We start from the raw sequence: 15,498 nt of genomic DNA on the forward strand, positions 1-15,498 counted from the left end.
CTTTTCCCTCTGAGCTATCTTTCTGGCCTTGTGTTTTTGTATATAGAAAAATCACATAGTCTGCAAATGCTGACATTGCCTTCGTCTGCCAGCATCTTACCTTTGGGCTAATTTTTTTCTAGCTTTCTGGTTATATCCCCTCAGGCTTTAGAATGATGTTTAATAATTTAGAGAGTGGTCATCCTTATCTTGCATCTGACTTTAATGGAAATTCTGTCAGCACAGAACTTGAGATCATTATTCTTCATCATGTTGAGAAAATGTCTTTTTTTCTAGCTCATCATAGCTCTCTCTTCAGAAATAGATTTTGAGCTTTAGAACATGATGCATTTGGGGCACTGATCCCTTTATGTCCCCTCAAGCAATTGTCACAATGAGTTATAATGACAGGTCTCAGAATACCAGACTCTAATTTATCTCTGGTCTTGTGTGTGTGTGTGTGTGTGTGTGTATGTGTGTGGTGGTATGTGGTGTGTGGTGTGTGTGCGTGTGGTGTGGTATATGGTGTGTGTGTGGTGTGTGTGTGTTCACTCATGTTCACATATAAGCACACATGCATGTGGACACTAGAGTTCACCCTTATGGGTTTGTCCTTCAGAGCAACCCAGCACGTACTTTGAGAGAGGGTCTCTCGCTGCCGACAACTCACTATCTCAGCTGGGCGGGCAGTCCCAGAACTCTTCTCTTTCTACCTCCCCAGTGCTGGCATTACAAGTGTGACCAGATTTACTTGGATTTCTTTTTTTAATGTGGGCTCTGGTGATTGGTGATAAACACAGGCCCTCCTTCTTGCATGGAAGCTTTTTCAGCAGCTAAGTCATCTTCTTGGCCCCAGTTCCTTGTTCTGATACATTGCTGTGGGTTTTACTGTTCGTCTTCTGTTGGGGATCTAAGCACGTATGTTCTCGTGTGAGGGTGAGCGTTCCACTCTAGGGCATTCAGCCATGACTTCAACCATGAGCAGGGAGACTCCGCCCTTCTCCTTGCCCTGATGGAGTTCAAGCAGAGCAGGGACATCTCTCTCAAAGGTTCACGGCTCACTTGCATCGTTATCCAGATCTAGAACATTCTCAGAGATTCTTAATGCTTACCCTCTTCAGTTTTATCTGGCATTTAGATTCTTATTGTGCTGCGGGGTTTTTTTTTGGGGGGGGGATGGTTTTCAAGACAGAGTTTCTCTGTGTAGCCCTGGCTGTCCTGGAACTCACTCTGTAGACCAGGCTGGCCTCATACTAAGAAATCCACCTGCCTCTGCCTCCCAAGTGCTGGGATTAAAGGCGTGCACCACCACCACCCAGCTTTTACTGCTGTTTTCATCCTATATTTTATATGAAATTATCTATGTTGATGGATTCACTTTAAAATGAAGTGACTTACAATACAGGTCTCATGCTGGGTGTGGCTAGCCTATGCTCTGGCTTCTGCTGCACTGTGTTCTAAGTTTCCCCTATTGAACAAATCATATTTGTTTGTTCATAGGTCTCACACACTAATTCTTGTATTTGTTTATTGGTTCTTAATTCCCCCCCCCATTACTAGTTTCCAACAACAGAGATCAAGCTTTGCCCACACCAGGCAAGCACTGTTCACCCAAGCTCCACCCCAGCCTTGTGGGAGGAGATGGTGGGCAGAATCTAGCCACACAGTTCTGATTGGCCAAGACTTTAACCCTCTTGCCTTCACCTCACAAGGACTAGGATTATAGGTGACTTTACCACATCTGGCTGACTTTGGTACTTACTATTTTCCATACTATTTATGTTCTAAGTTCCTGTTGCTGTGATAAACACCACAACCAGAAGCATTGAGAGGAAAGGGTTTATTTGACTTACATGTCAGAACATCATTGAGGGTGGTCCAGGCAGGAACTCATCATGAAGGGCAGGAACCTGGAAGTAGGAACTAAAGCAGAAGTCACAGAGGAGGGCTGCTGACTGGTTCTCTCAGCTTGCTTTTTGAATAACCCGGGACCACCAGCCCAGGGTGACCCCCCACCCACCGTGGGCTGGACCCTCCCACATCAATCATTAGGTAAGAAAATACGCCTACAGACTTGACTGTAGGTCAATCTGATGGACACAATTCCCCCAGATAAGATTCCCTCTTCCTGGATATGACGACATTTGTCTCTGTGACCCACAGCTGCACACACGTCAGGCACACACTGAGCAGCAGCCCTACGTGGTCTGGTTTTTATTCCATGTGCTGTCTTTTCTCATTGCCAAGCTATTGGATGCTTATTCTTCTATAGATCGGTCAATGTCAGGCTTCATAGAATTAGAGATCTTAAGCTGCATGTCAAGGATTTAGTGAGAGCTTTTTTCAACCTAATATAATTATTTTAAAATGATCTATAGTTCGAGGCAGTCTCCAGGACACTCAATTTAATTTATATTTTCATTTTCATTGGATTTTGTCAAAAGTAATGGTTGGTCCATCCATTTTATTATTGTCCATTTCTCTTTGTACTTAGCGTATGTTTTACCTCATGTTTTGTTTGTTTTGAGACGGGCTCTCACTGGATAGGCCAGATTGGCTCTCATTTCCTCACTTTGACATCCTGAGTGCTGGAGTTACAGAAACATGCTACCATACCTAACCAGTCCTGACAAAATAACACTTTGATAATGGTAATATGACTGTTACATTTTTTACTTAACCAATGTACTTTTTTTGGTAGTTTTTCAAGACAGGGTTTCTCTGTATAGCCCTGGCTGTCCTGGAACTCACTCTGTAGACCAGGCTGGCCTCGAACTCAGAAATCCACCTGCCTCTGCCTCCCAAGTGCTGCGATTAAAGGCATGCGCCACCACTGCCTAGCACCAATGTACTTTTAAAAAGAAAATGTGGTGTGCATGTGCACGTGTGTGCATGCATGCAGGTGTGCACATGGTGAGTGTATGTGTGTGTGTGTGTGTAAATGTATGCCCCTGACATAGGTGCTGGGAACTGAGTTTAGTCTTTGCAAGAGCAACAAATGCTCATTATCACAAATATCTCTCGAGCCCTTAATTTGTCTGCCTTCCTCTGCTCCCCTGAAGCTCATAGGCAGTGACCATCACGGTTAAGGGAACAGACTGCCCATCAGTTCCAACATCTGGGGTACCCTGGGAACAAGGTTGCTAGTCCCTTACCACCCCCCCCCCCGGCCCATTTCCAAATCTCTCAGACTTTTCCTCAAATTCCTAGAGAAAAGTGACACATGACTGCATGACTACCTGTCCTAACAGAAACAGACACTTGCCACCAGACACTGCAACTCTCTGGCCAGTCTGGGCTTCTGGGGTCTGTGTCTCTCAAACACGGCTTGGGGGAAAATTGAAGAAATGCCTTCATGGTTGATGTGGCTTTCTATGTAACCTGTTTCCAAGTCACAGAGTAAGTTCCATTGCATGGTCACTCAAAACACAATGACAGCAGACCTTCTTCCCAGCGCTGCTGACACCGCTGCACACACCTACTCAGAAACCATTCTGCATTTACCAATTGATGCTCCTCTTTAGGGTTTATGGCGACCTTGGCATTCTGAGAACTCTTTGTTCATGACTTTGAGCCTTGATATAGCTTTGTTTATTTTGTTTCCTTGAGACAAGGTCTCCTATAGCTCAGGCTGGTCTCAGACTTGGTCTGTAGCCTAGGATAATCCCTAACTTCTGGTCCTCCTGCCTTCGCTTCCTAAGTGAGCGCTGAGTTACAGATGGGCATCACCACCACGACTTTGTGTACTGCTAGGGTCGAACCTGTGAATGAGTGCACACTGGTCACGGGCTGAGCCACCTGAGCTATTGGCTTTCCTCCAAAGGCAGCACCAGTCTCAATCGAGCAGAGGACTTTGCAAGCCACACATACAACCTTTCTTCCTCTAGGTGTGAGTCAAGGGCTGTTTGACCCTCTGGCAGATGGTGTTTTCTGTACCAGGGTAGCATCAGTCAGTGAGATCTAGAGGAGCACAGGACAAGGACCAGGCTGGCTGGTAGGGACTCTTGTCCTCAGGGAGATGCACTGTCCCCTCCCGTCCCTACAGACTTCTCCATGATGACACCCATCAATGACCTCCACACTGCCGACTCCCTGAACCTGGCCAAGGGGGAGAGGCTTATGCGGTGCAAGATCAGCAGCGTCTACCGTCTCCTGGACCTCTACGGCTGGGCACAGCTCAGCGACACCTATGTCACGGTGAGGAGCAGGTGCCCTGTGCCCATTCCCCATCCTCCTATCCTCAAAAACCCTGAAGTCAGGGAAGACTCCTGACTCTGAGCATGGCCAAGCACTGCTAGTGGCCCTCGGTTATAATCCACTCACCTCTTCTGAGATTGCTAACCACAATGGTGCTCAGAAGAGACAACCTGCCCCATGGGTACCTCTCTGGATGGAACTGTACCCAGGGCTGTGCCTCACTCTTGTGAGATTCCTCCGGAAGCTCCATTTCCACAGTTTAAAGAAAAGCCTAAGCCTCTTCATCTTTCTGTGGAGGAGGGTTCACTAGAGGAAGCCTTGGTGCAATGATTTCAAGGAGAGAAGGATTTGAACGGTATCCTAGGAAGTATCCCTTCTCCCTGTCTGCTTGGCCCTGAGCTGCTTCTCTGTCTTCCCAGCTGAGAGTGAGCAAGGAGCAGGACCACTTCCTGATCAGCCCCAAGGGGGTTTCCTGCAGCGAGGTCACAGCCTCTAGCCTGGTAAGTACAGCCCAGCACCAGGCCAACCCTCACTTGGATGACAGAACCCATCTGACCATGGAGGAGCAGGTCATGTGCACGTTAGCGCCTACTGCTCTGTTCCTTGGGGGACTCACTCTCCCCGGGGAGAGAAGACGCATGGCCACAGTGGGTGCCTAGAACATGATGCAGCCAGGGTGCTGGCCACAAACACAGCGGAGGGAGGACAGAATGGGCCTGGGGTCCCCGGTAGACTCCTGGCTTGAGGTTAGATCACATGTCATGAGGAAAGGCTCCTTGAATGGGGACACACTGGAGCAGGAGAGCAAGAGACTTGCTCAGCATTTGGAATCTGGATGTGGAAGCAAGGCAGTCTTTGTTACAGATTGTCTTAACCAGAGGCATGGAGGCCAGCAGACATCCAGACAATTGCTCTGTGCTTTCTGTGATCTGTGAAAGAAGGTCTGGGCTTGTGTGCTTGCTTAGTGGGCCTGCTGATCAGCCTGGCTCGCACAGCTGAGGTTGGGTATGAGGACCTGGTGGTGGGGTCCCTGGGGCAGAGGCAATTGGTATTTGGCTGCAGTGTATTCAGAAGGAGGAATCACAAGCAGGAGGTGGTTTGAAGTATGGGCAGACCCTGCAGGCTGTGGAGTCACCAACAGGAGGAAGTGTGGGGTGTGGACAGACCCTGGGCAGCTGTGTATGGATGTACAACTTCTACCCTCCAAGGCAGAATGTGGTTGAGGAGGAAGAGAGGGGCAGGTGAAATCAGGCGGTGCTACTCCCTTCAGTGTCCCAACAATGCACAGCAGCAGAGTCCAAGCCTGTGCCTCTGGGGGAAGTCCTCAGAGTTGTTCTCATCTAGACAGAGGCACCAGGTGGACTGGCCACTGTCTTACTAGGTGTCTTAGTCAGGGTTTCTATTCCTGCACAAACATCATTACCAAGAAGCAAGTTGGGGAGAAAAGGGTTTATTGAGCTTACACTTCCACGTTGCAGTTCATCTCTAAAGGAAGTCAGGACTGGAATTCAAGCAGGTCAGGAAGCAGGAGCTGATGCAGAGGCCATGGAGGGGTGTTTCTTACTGGCTTGCTTCCCCTGGCTTGCTCAGCCTGCTATCTTATAGAATCCAAAAACACCAGCCCAGGGATGGCACCACCCACAAGGGGCCCTCCCCACTTGATCACTAATTGAGAAAATGCCCCACAGCTGGATCTCATGGAGGCACTTCCCCAACTGAAGCTCCTTTCTCTGTGATAACTCCAGCCTGTGTCAAGTTGACACACAAAACCAGCCAGTACACTAGGTTCTGCAGATTCTTGAATGATCCAAGTCACAGGTGCAATGATGAGATAAGGGACACATGAGGCAGAGAGGGGAATCTTAACTGGGCTACTCGGAGGGCCGGGGACCAGGCTGAACACAAGCAGTTGTTTTAGGGGGTGGGAGCTGGAGGCGTTGCTGTCACACCCAGCCCAGGCCACTCCTAACCCAGGAAGCCCACTCTACAGAGAGGTGTGAAGTGGGGCCTGTTGAATGCTGCTCCTGTGTCATTAGCACACAGTACAATAGTGTGCCCCTCCCCCTACCATGATGTCACTGCCCTTTGGTCCCTCTTTTGTCTGTGGGCTTTTGGGAATGGGGTGTAAGGCCATTTGTACAGCTGCCTTGAGTATTAGAGCCTGGATGTCATAGGTGCTTCATGTTTTGAGGGCCAACTTAACAGTGGTTTTCTTTCATTTTTTTTTTAAAAAGAAACAAGATCTAATTTGTTAGTGTGTAAGATGTAATTGTGTTCATGTGAGCCCAGGGCTGCAGAGTGCCTGAGGACCAGAGCACATGCTCATTATAGTGTCAGGGTATCAGTTCTCGACCTGTGGGTTACTACCCCTTTGGGGGGGAGGGTTCAATATCAGATATTCTGCATATCAGATATTTACATTCAATTTATAACAGTTGCAAAATTACACTTCTGAAGTACCAACAAAATAATTTTATGGTTGGGGATCATCACAACATGAACTATTTTAAAGGGCGTTAGGATGGTTGAGAACCACTGGGTTAGGAAGATCTTGTCTCAGAATTCAGGTTTGCATTGGGTGATTTGGGTCTTTGAGGGGTGGGTCTTGCAGTATACTGGGGGAGTTGGTGGTAGCACCTTGAGGATGAAATATCTTACCATTTCTATGTACCAGTCACGAAAGCCCTTCTGTGATGTTGGTGCTTTGTGCATCCATTCCTTAAGTAGGAACATCATAGCCAGCCAATAGCAACATTCTCTCTCTCTCTCTCTCTCTCTCTCTCTCTCTCTCTCTCTCCCTCTCTCTCTGTCTCTCTGTCTCTCTCTACTTCTTTCCATCTCTCTGTCTCTCTTTCTCTGTCTCTCTCTCCCTCCCTCCCTCCTCTTCCCCCTCTCCCTCCCCCTCTCTCTTGTGTGTGTGTGTGTGAGAGAGAGAGTGCATCTGTGTGTGTGTTTGTGCATGAGTATGCACATGCATGTGTATATATGTGTGTGTACACATGCATAGTGCATCTGTGTATGTGTGCATGAGTATGCACATACATGTGTGTATATGTGTGTGTACATATACACATGCATACATGTATGTGCTCTTTCTCCCACCAGCACTCAACTGTGTGTGTGTGTGTGTGTGTGTGTGTGTGTGTGTCTTTCTCTTGTTTGCTCATTTGCTCTCTCACTCTCTCCCGCTCTCCTCTCCCCACCCCTCTCTGGTCTACCCCTCTTCTATCCCTTTTCTCCTCCCCATCCATCCTCCCTTGTGAAGGATGATGAGGCTTAAAGGGGGTAATATAAGGGGTTAGGTGAGTGTGGCTAGGCGGCGTGGGGGAAGTTGTCCAGGCGGGCCCTTGCCTGGGCACCTCTGCCCCTGAGAGACCACACACACACAGACATGGTATAGAATAGAGTTTATTCAGAATAGGGGATGGGAGTTAGTGGTAGAGAGAGAGAGGTAGAGAGAGAGAGAGAGAGAGAGAGAGAGAGAGAGAGAGAGAGAGAGAGAGTGGAGGCCGGCCATGACCACGTGGGGGGGGGGGAGAGCCCCAGGGGCAGAGAGGTGAGAGTATGTGGGAGAGTGGAGAGCAAAGAGAGAGAGGAGGGGCAAGTAGCCCCTCTTATAGTGGGCCAGATCTCTGGGGCGGGGCATACCTGGCTATTGCCAGGTAGGTGTGGGGTGGAGCTTACACAAAACCCCAACACCTTGCTGTTCCTTTACTCACATATTGTGTGTGGCATTTCTTAGCCAGGCCACCTGCTTGTCTCTTGGAGTAAAAAAACAGGCTAAGAAAGGACATCTTCCATTGGTCCCTTTTCTGTGACTGGGGAAAGGTGTTCAGAACATTATTCCTTGGGTACTAAGATGTTTCACAAACGAGGTGGCTCAGCTGGGACATGACTTCCTCTGGGAGGTTTCTGCAGGCATCCAAGATTCCTCTTAGCTGCTTCTGGAAGATTCTATCACTGACTCTCTTCTAGCTCATTACTCAGAGTAGGGTATGTGGGCCACTGCTGAGACATCATTTGGGAAATTGCTAGAAGTGTTGTTTTTTCTATGTTTAGAATCTACTTTGACAGCTTCTGAAACAATGCATAATAAAGTCTGAGAAACGGCCCCACCACTTACCCTGCGGAATCCACCTGCCACCCCTTAGGACTCACCACAGGCAGGACGCCCTGTTGCTGTGCCCAGCACCAAGGCCAGCCATTGCTCCTGTCTTCTGGAGTGGTAGACGTGGAGCAGGGAATGCTCTAGAAGAGGACAGGAGCCCTGAGTCTGGTCTCTTCATTACTGCCTAGATTAAGGTGAACATTCTGGGAGAGGTGGTGGAGAAGGGTAGCAGTTGCTTCCCAGTGGACACCACAGGCTTCAGTCTGCACTCAGCCATCTATGCCGCCAGGCCCGACGTGCGGTGTGCCATCCACCTGCACACACCTGCCACAGCAGCGGTGAGTAGTGCCAACTGTCCTGTGCAAGATGAAAAGCCCTTAGAGCCCTCAGTGAGAGAGGCCTGCTGGTGCAGGCTTCTTCCTCCCTATGGCCATCCCACACTCCCAGAGCAGGGCTGGCCTGCTGTGTGCTCTGAGGAGAGAGGACCAGTGCATCCCCCTTCTCCCACCTCTGCAGTTGCTAGGCAACTATTGTTTCCCTGTAGGTGTCAGCTATGAAGTGCGGCCTCCTGCCTGTCTCCCATAATGCCCTGCTGGTGGGGGACATGGCCTACTATGACTTCAATGGGGAAATGGAGCAGGAAGCTGATCGAATCAACTTGCAGAAGTGCCTTGGACCCACCTGCAAGGTTTGTTTCTGGGGTGGGGGTGGTGCTGTGGAGAGGCACTGTTAAATTCTAGTGTCACAGGACTAAGGGAGACAAAGGGCAAAGGGCTGGCTGTACAGGGCCTCAGTTCCATCTCCAGTACCCACATTAAAAAAAAAACAAAAACTGGGTGTGGCAGTTCCATACCTATAACCCAAGTCCTGGGAGATGTATCCCTGGGGTTTGTGTGGCCAATCAGTTTGAGTCTATCAGTGAGCTCCAGGTTTAAGGGAAGACTGTGGTTCAACACACACACACACACACACACACACACACACAAAGAGAGCATTAGCATCACAAAGGCATCATGTATTGAGTTTTTTTTTGTTTTGTTTTGTTTTGTTTTTGTTTTTTGTTTTGTTTTTTTGGATTTGTTTTTTTTTCGAGACAGGGTTTCTCTGTATAGCCCTGGTTGTCCTGGAACTCACTCTGTAGACCAGACTGGCCTCGAACTCAGAAGTCTGCCTGCCTCTGCCTCCCAGAGTGCTGGGATTACAGGCGTGTGCCAAATATTCTCTCCCGAGGAGAGAGAATATTTATTTTGTACACATTTTTTAAAGATTTATTTGATTATGTGCAGTGCATGTAGAGGCCAGAAGGGGGAGTCACATCCCCTGGAGCTGGAGTCAGCAGCCTGATGTAAATGCTCAGACCAAACCTGGGTCCTCTACAAGGACTTCGCACTCTTAACAGCTGAGTCATCTCTCCAGCCTCCAATTTTTATAGATGACTTTTTTTTTTAAGAAAGAAAACTTTTTAAAGCCGCTTCTCCCACACTGCTCTGAGATGTTGATGTGCTCTGGGTTATAAAACCAGAAAATCAGTTCTCCCTCCCCTCGCAGTGCACACTGAATGACTCTGTAAGTCACTGCTCTCTCCATCACACAGATTGCTGAATCATACCTCATTTATGAATAGCTGAAATTCACCCGAGCAGTTCCCTGTAGTCGAATCTTCCAGGGGTTGCTTTCCACCCACCTCACGCCACCAGGTGGAAATCCTTCCAGCTCATCCTGGGGCTAATCCTTGAGGCTCCCTTAGACATTTCTAGGGGGCACACTTTTTAAGTCTGACTTCATCTTGCCCAATTGCTCCCACAAAGGTTGTCCCTTCTGCTTTCTTCCCCATGTCTAATATATGTGCTATTTCTCCACAGTCTCCCCAAATCCAGTGCTATTTAATTAGTCAACTAATTCCACTTATTAGTTACCAACTAGTTAAAAGAGAGCAGAGCTGCAGTGTTGCTTGGCTTCAGTCTAAGCACTGTCTTCTGTTAGCACATCTGGCCAGAAAAGAACTTTGAGACAGAGCCTCACTTCTGAGCTCCTGCCTCCCAGTCTCTGCTTTGGAGGAGAAGCCCTGCTGCTGCTTCTGCCCCAGCAGCTCAAGGGTGTCCTCCGCAGTGTTAGCTAACAGAACACCTGTGTGGACTGCGGCAGTCGAAGGGAGGACGTTCCCGTGCTTCTGTTTATGCTCCTTTTGTTTGTTTGTCTGTTTGTTTAAATTTTATTTTAATCCTATTTTATAGTCCAGACTTTATCCCCCTCCTGATCTGCCTCCTGACTGCTCTCTATCCCATGCCTCCTCCCTCCAGTCTCCAAGAGGATGTCTCCACTCCCTCCCCTACCCCACCAGGCTTCTCCACTCCCTGGGGTCTCAAGTCTCTTGAGGGTTAGGTTTCTTGATCCTAAGGATGTTGACCAATTCTTCACAAGCTTCTTGGTCATTTGAGATTTTTCTCTTGAGGATTCTCTATTTAGATCTGTACTCCATTTTTAATTGGATTAATTGGTTTGTTGATGTCTAGTTTCTTGGGTTCTTTATATAGTTTGGAAATTACTCCTCTGTCAACTGTGGAATTGGAGAAAATCTTTTCTCATTCTGTACACTGTCATTTTTGTCCTATTGATGTTATTTTTTTATATTATTTTTTAAATTTTTTTTCTTTATTGATAAGCCCTCTTCCCTCCCCCTGTTCCTCCATCCACCCCTTCCCGCTTCCCTGTTCTGGAATTCCCCTATACTGCTGCACTGAGTCTTTCCAGAACCAAGGACCACTCCTCCATTCTTTTTGGACTTCATTTAATATGTGGATTATGTCTTAGGAATTCAAAGTTTCTAGGCTAATATCCACTTATCAGTGAGTGCATACCATGATTATTAATCATTAGGGAAATGCAAATCAAAACAACCCTGAGATTTCACCTCACACCAGTCAGAATGGCTAAGGTCAAAAACTCAGGAGACAGCAGGTGTTGGCGAGGATGTGGAGAAAGAGGAACACTCCTCCACTGCTGGTGGGATGGCAAGATGGTGCAACCACTTTGGAAATCAGTCTGGCGGTTCCTCAGAAAACTGGGCATGACACTTCCTGAGGACCCTGCTATACCACTCCTGGGCATATACCCAGAGGATTCTTCAGCATGCAATAAGGACACATGCTCCACTATATTCATAGCAGCCCTATTTGTAGTAGCCAGAAGCTGGAAAGAACCCAGGTGTCCCTCAACGGAGGAATGGATACAAAAAATGTGGTGTATTTACACAATAGAGTACTATTCAGCCATTAGAAACAATGAATTCATGAAATTCTTAGGCAAATGGATGGAGCTGGAGAACATCATACTAAGTGAGGTAACCCAGTCTCAAAAGATCAATCATGGTATGCACTCACTGTTTATGCTCTTGAACTCTGAGCTCCTTCTAAGTCTCTGGCGTTAGAGAGGAAAGAACTTCATCTCTTCTTAGAGAGGGTGTGGTGCTCGGAGCCTGAGTCTAGCCCTCCGCATGGAAGCTTGACCGCACCAATCGTTGCCTCAGTTCCCACTCGGGCTCCGCCTGATTTCAACCTTGCTGAGGGTAAACCAACCATAAGCATTTCTTTCAGGGAAGGAAGTAGAACTGGACCCTTGGGGAATCTTGATCTTGATCTAAACATCTTGCTGGTCTCTTCACCCTTTTTACTCACTGCCTCTGCCAAATCAGAAACTGTTTCCCCAGGTCTGGTCCAGAGTCTGCTTCCAGTTAGTCAGGAGATTTTCCAGTTCTTTTAATTTCTCTTTCCTCATTTGAAAAACTGGTTTGAAGTCATCTGTGGATGTCAGAGCCAAGTCTGTGGGGCACAACCCAGAGGTCCAGAGAGATGATATTATGGCTGCCCGTTTCTGCAGAGCCTCCTCTCAGAGCGCATCCTCTTGGACGTGGCCAAAGTCAGCTAAATTACTGGCGGAGGTTACCTTTGAGGTCCGAGCCCTTAACTCAGCATCGAATGACTGTGCTCACTCAGCATTCAGCCTTTCAGACTTCTGAGTTCTCTAAGGCACACAAGCATTGCCCCAAACAGTCACTTAAGCTGCACTGAGTCAGTTTATGCAGTTGGGTGCACCCGACTCAAGCCACCCTTAGGTTAGAAGTGGGGTTCTTATCATACTAAGTGAGGTAACCCAGTCTCAAAAGATCGATCATGGTATGCACTCACTAATAAGTAGATATTAGCTTGGAAAACTGGAATACCCAAAACATAATCCACACATCAAATGAGGTACAAGAAGAATGGAGGTGTGGCCCCTGGTTCTGGAAAGACTCAGTGTAGCAGTATAGGGCAAAACCAGAATGGAAGTGGGAAGGGGTGGGTGGGGAGAACAGGGGGAGGGAAGGGAGCATATGTGACTTTCGGGGAGTGGGGGTCCAGAAAAGGGGAAATCATTTGAAATGTAAATAAAAAATATATCGAATTAAAAAAAAAGAAGTGGGGTTCTTGATTAGAGGAAGGGCAGTTGGTTTGTGGAGGGGCTCCAGGCTGGGGTATGGAGTTGGTCTCAGTAAGATGAAAGTCTGTAAGGAGTGAAACTTTTTAAGGTTGATTTTTTTTTATAAAATTTTATTTATTCATTTAGTTTGTGTTCATGGGGGCAGTGGGGCGGGGGAGTCAGTTTAAGCTGCCATGGCTCACATGGAGTTCAGAGGACACTGCAGGAATCCGTTCTCTCCTTCCACCATGTGGGGTCCAAGGACTGAGCTTAGGTTGTCAGACTTGGTGGCTGGCACCTTGCTCCATGGAGCCGACTTGCTGGCTGGGAGGTGGGGGGAGTTTCAAAGACTTGGGTTTGACTGTTTCTTTCCTCCACCACAGATTCTGGTGCTAAGAAACCATGGCATGGTCGCCCTGGGTGACACTGTGGAGGAAGCTTTCTACAAGGTCTTCCACCTTCAGGCTGCATGTGAGGTACAGGTATGTGAGGGGCCCTGGTAACTGTGGGCCCAGGAGCTGCCTTTGATGGGGGCCCTGGGGACTGTGGGCCCTCCTAGCTGTCAGACAGAGTCCTGACCTCCTAAACTGCTTTATTGCCCTGTCTGTCTCCACTTTCCTTACACTCTGGCCATTTCCTGCTTACAGTGGGATCCATACTCTGGAAAATTCCATCATAACATCTGACTGGCACTGCCCAGATCTAGGGGATCTGAGTTCAGGAGGGGGGAAACTACTATAAGGCACACAGAAGCCCTACCACACCTGTCATCTGGTGTGGCTGTTGCACCAAGCTGTACTAGGGGACATGGAGAAAGGTTGCTCTCATTTTGCCAAGGAATGGGATAGAATGAGGGCAGGCTGTACATGGGTGGAGAATGTGGTCAGGCATTAAAAGGAGCGACAGTGAGCCAGTCAGTGTTGTCATGGCAACCAGAACAGCCAAGATACCTCCAAAGATATACAGGGAGCCAACTCATCTCCCAGTCCCCTCGCTGGGAAGGGACAGTTAGTTGGGGAGTGACAATGACCAGGGAGCCCCTAGAGCAGCAGCAAAGCTGGTTTACAGGTAGCTCTGTGGTGAGGGCCAGCCAAGGGCGTGCACTCTGTGGTGTCTGAGATGGTGGGATAAGGGGTGTGCTTATCCGGCCCTAGATAGATTTGTGACCAGCTCTCTCAGCTGCACCATCTCCAGCCCTGACTATCTACCTTTGGGGTAGAGATGTGCCCTCTTCAAGCCCATTACCTCCGTGTTGGCATGGATCAAATCTGGCTGGGAGGAATGGCCTCTCCAGGCTAGAAGGAGTGGTGACACTACAGAGACTGCAGTTAGAGGACAAGCCAGCTCTCTGCAAGTCCCACATGGTGCCCTCCTGCCTCACTCTGGCTGGCCAGGCAGAACAGCACTGAAGGAAGGTTGCTCCCTCCCTTAGTGTCACTTGAGGTGAGATCAGCCCACAGTATCGGGGAGGTGAGGGAGCCCTGTGGTACCCTCACAGTGGAGTGCTGCAGAGACAATTGTAAATCTGGAGATGAATAAATGCTACATGAAATGGAGTGAGTGAGGCTCCCAAGAAACAGCAGTGCCCAGAATTAGACTCTGAGGCCTGGATCCAGGCCATGTCTCTGATGTGGTACCTTCTCCCTCAACTAAGAATGCTGACTGATCTGACTGGCATAGGAACTGGCTGAGCCTTCACTATCAAGGGACGACTCTGCCTTTCTTCACACTGAACTGCAAAGGGTTCCTTTACACACCTTTGCAGAAGCTTCTGTGAGAAACCAGCATGCAGGAAAAGCTCAGCACTGCAGAGCTCTCTCAGCACGCTGCACAGACAGAGCCTTGCTGCTGTGTCCCCTACGGGCCCACAGTGAAGAGTCTTCTCCCAGGAGGAGACCTGGGCAGAGATCTTAGTTCTGGTCCACAGCAGCCTCCTGGCTGCTGTCACCTTCTGCTCAGGACTTGATATGTCTGCCCTCCTGCAGTCCTGTGGCAACCAACCCAGGAAAGCGCCAGTGATTTCTTATCAGTTTTAGGGATGGAGAGGCTCTAGAGGGAGGGGATGGTCTAGAAGACATGGATGAGCAGGAGCAAAGGCTAAGATATAAGTGAGCGCAGGGCCATGGCCTGCAGCTGCTGTCCGGATTGCACCCTGGCGGCCAGCTCTGAAGCCCCTTGACTGCCACCTGCCATGGGCCCTGCTTCCTCCCTCAGTGACCTTGGTGGACAGGTGAATGTGACTGTGAATATGTCTGTGGTCCACACCCAGGAGCCTGCTCTGCTCTCCTGGCACAGTGCGTTCTTTGCCTATTGGTTTGGAGTTCTAGAAAAAGTGGGTCATCCCTCACTGAGAGACAGATGGGAGGCGCAGGCAGTTCTTCCCCATCTGCTACTCATCGCCATGGAAACTGCTGGAGGAAGAGATGGAAGGAGACAGCTTAGGCAAGGCTGTGGGTGCCCTCTCCCTTCTTCCGTCTCCAATTAGCAAACAGTTCCAGGAAGGCTGCCTCTCATTATCCGAGTGTTAAATTAGCAGCAGCAGCAGCATCCATGTAGTGCTCCTGAGGTGCCAGAACATTCTAGATGCTTCTCCATCACCTTAAGAGATTCCTCACAAGGTAGGGCATTGCCATTTTTACTTGACAGATGTGGAAACTGAACACAAAGATGCTGAATAGCTGCCCAGAGTCACAGGGTGAGGAGATGGGGTAACAACACCTGGCCGGCCTGGTTCCCACTCAGGTCCACCCCTCACACAC

The 15,498-nt window shown here is 48.8% G+C and overlaps 1 protein-coding gene across 2 annotated transcripts in view; it reads left to right on the forward strand.

The window, feature by feature from the left end:
- Window positions 1-15,498, forward strand: part of Add2 (adducin 2) — a 49,250-nt gene that overhangs the window by 12,143 nt on the left and 21,609 nt on the right. For both annotated transcript variants that reach the window (XM_052174206.1, XM_052174205.1), the window contains exons 5-9: window positions 4,025-4,176; window positions 4,596-4,676; window positions 8,473-8,622; window positions 8,829-8,972; window positions 13,123-13,221. In XM_052174206.1, the coding sequence (XP_052030166.1) occupies window positions 4,025-4,176; window positions 4,596-4,676; window positions 8,473-8,622; window positions 8,829-8,972; window positions 13,123-13,221 (626 nt within the window). The remainder of the gene's footprint in view (window positions 1-4,024; window positions 4,177-4,595; window positions 4,677-8,472; window positions 8,623-8,828; window positions 8,973-13,122; window positions 13,222-15,498) is intronic.

The sequence above is a fragment of the Apodemus sylvaticus genome, chromosome 2 (genome assembly GCF_947179515.1).
Source record: "Apodemus sylvaticus chromosome 2, mApoSyl1.1, whole genome shotgun sequence".
In the NCBI taxonomy this organism is placed as follows: domain Eukaryota; kingdom Metazoa; phylum Chordata; class Mammalia; order Rodentia; family Muridae; genus Apodemus; species Apodemus sylvaticus.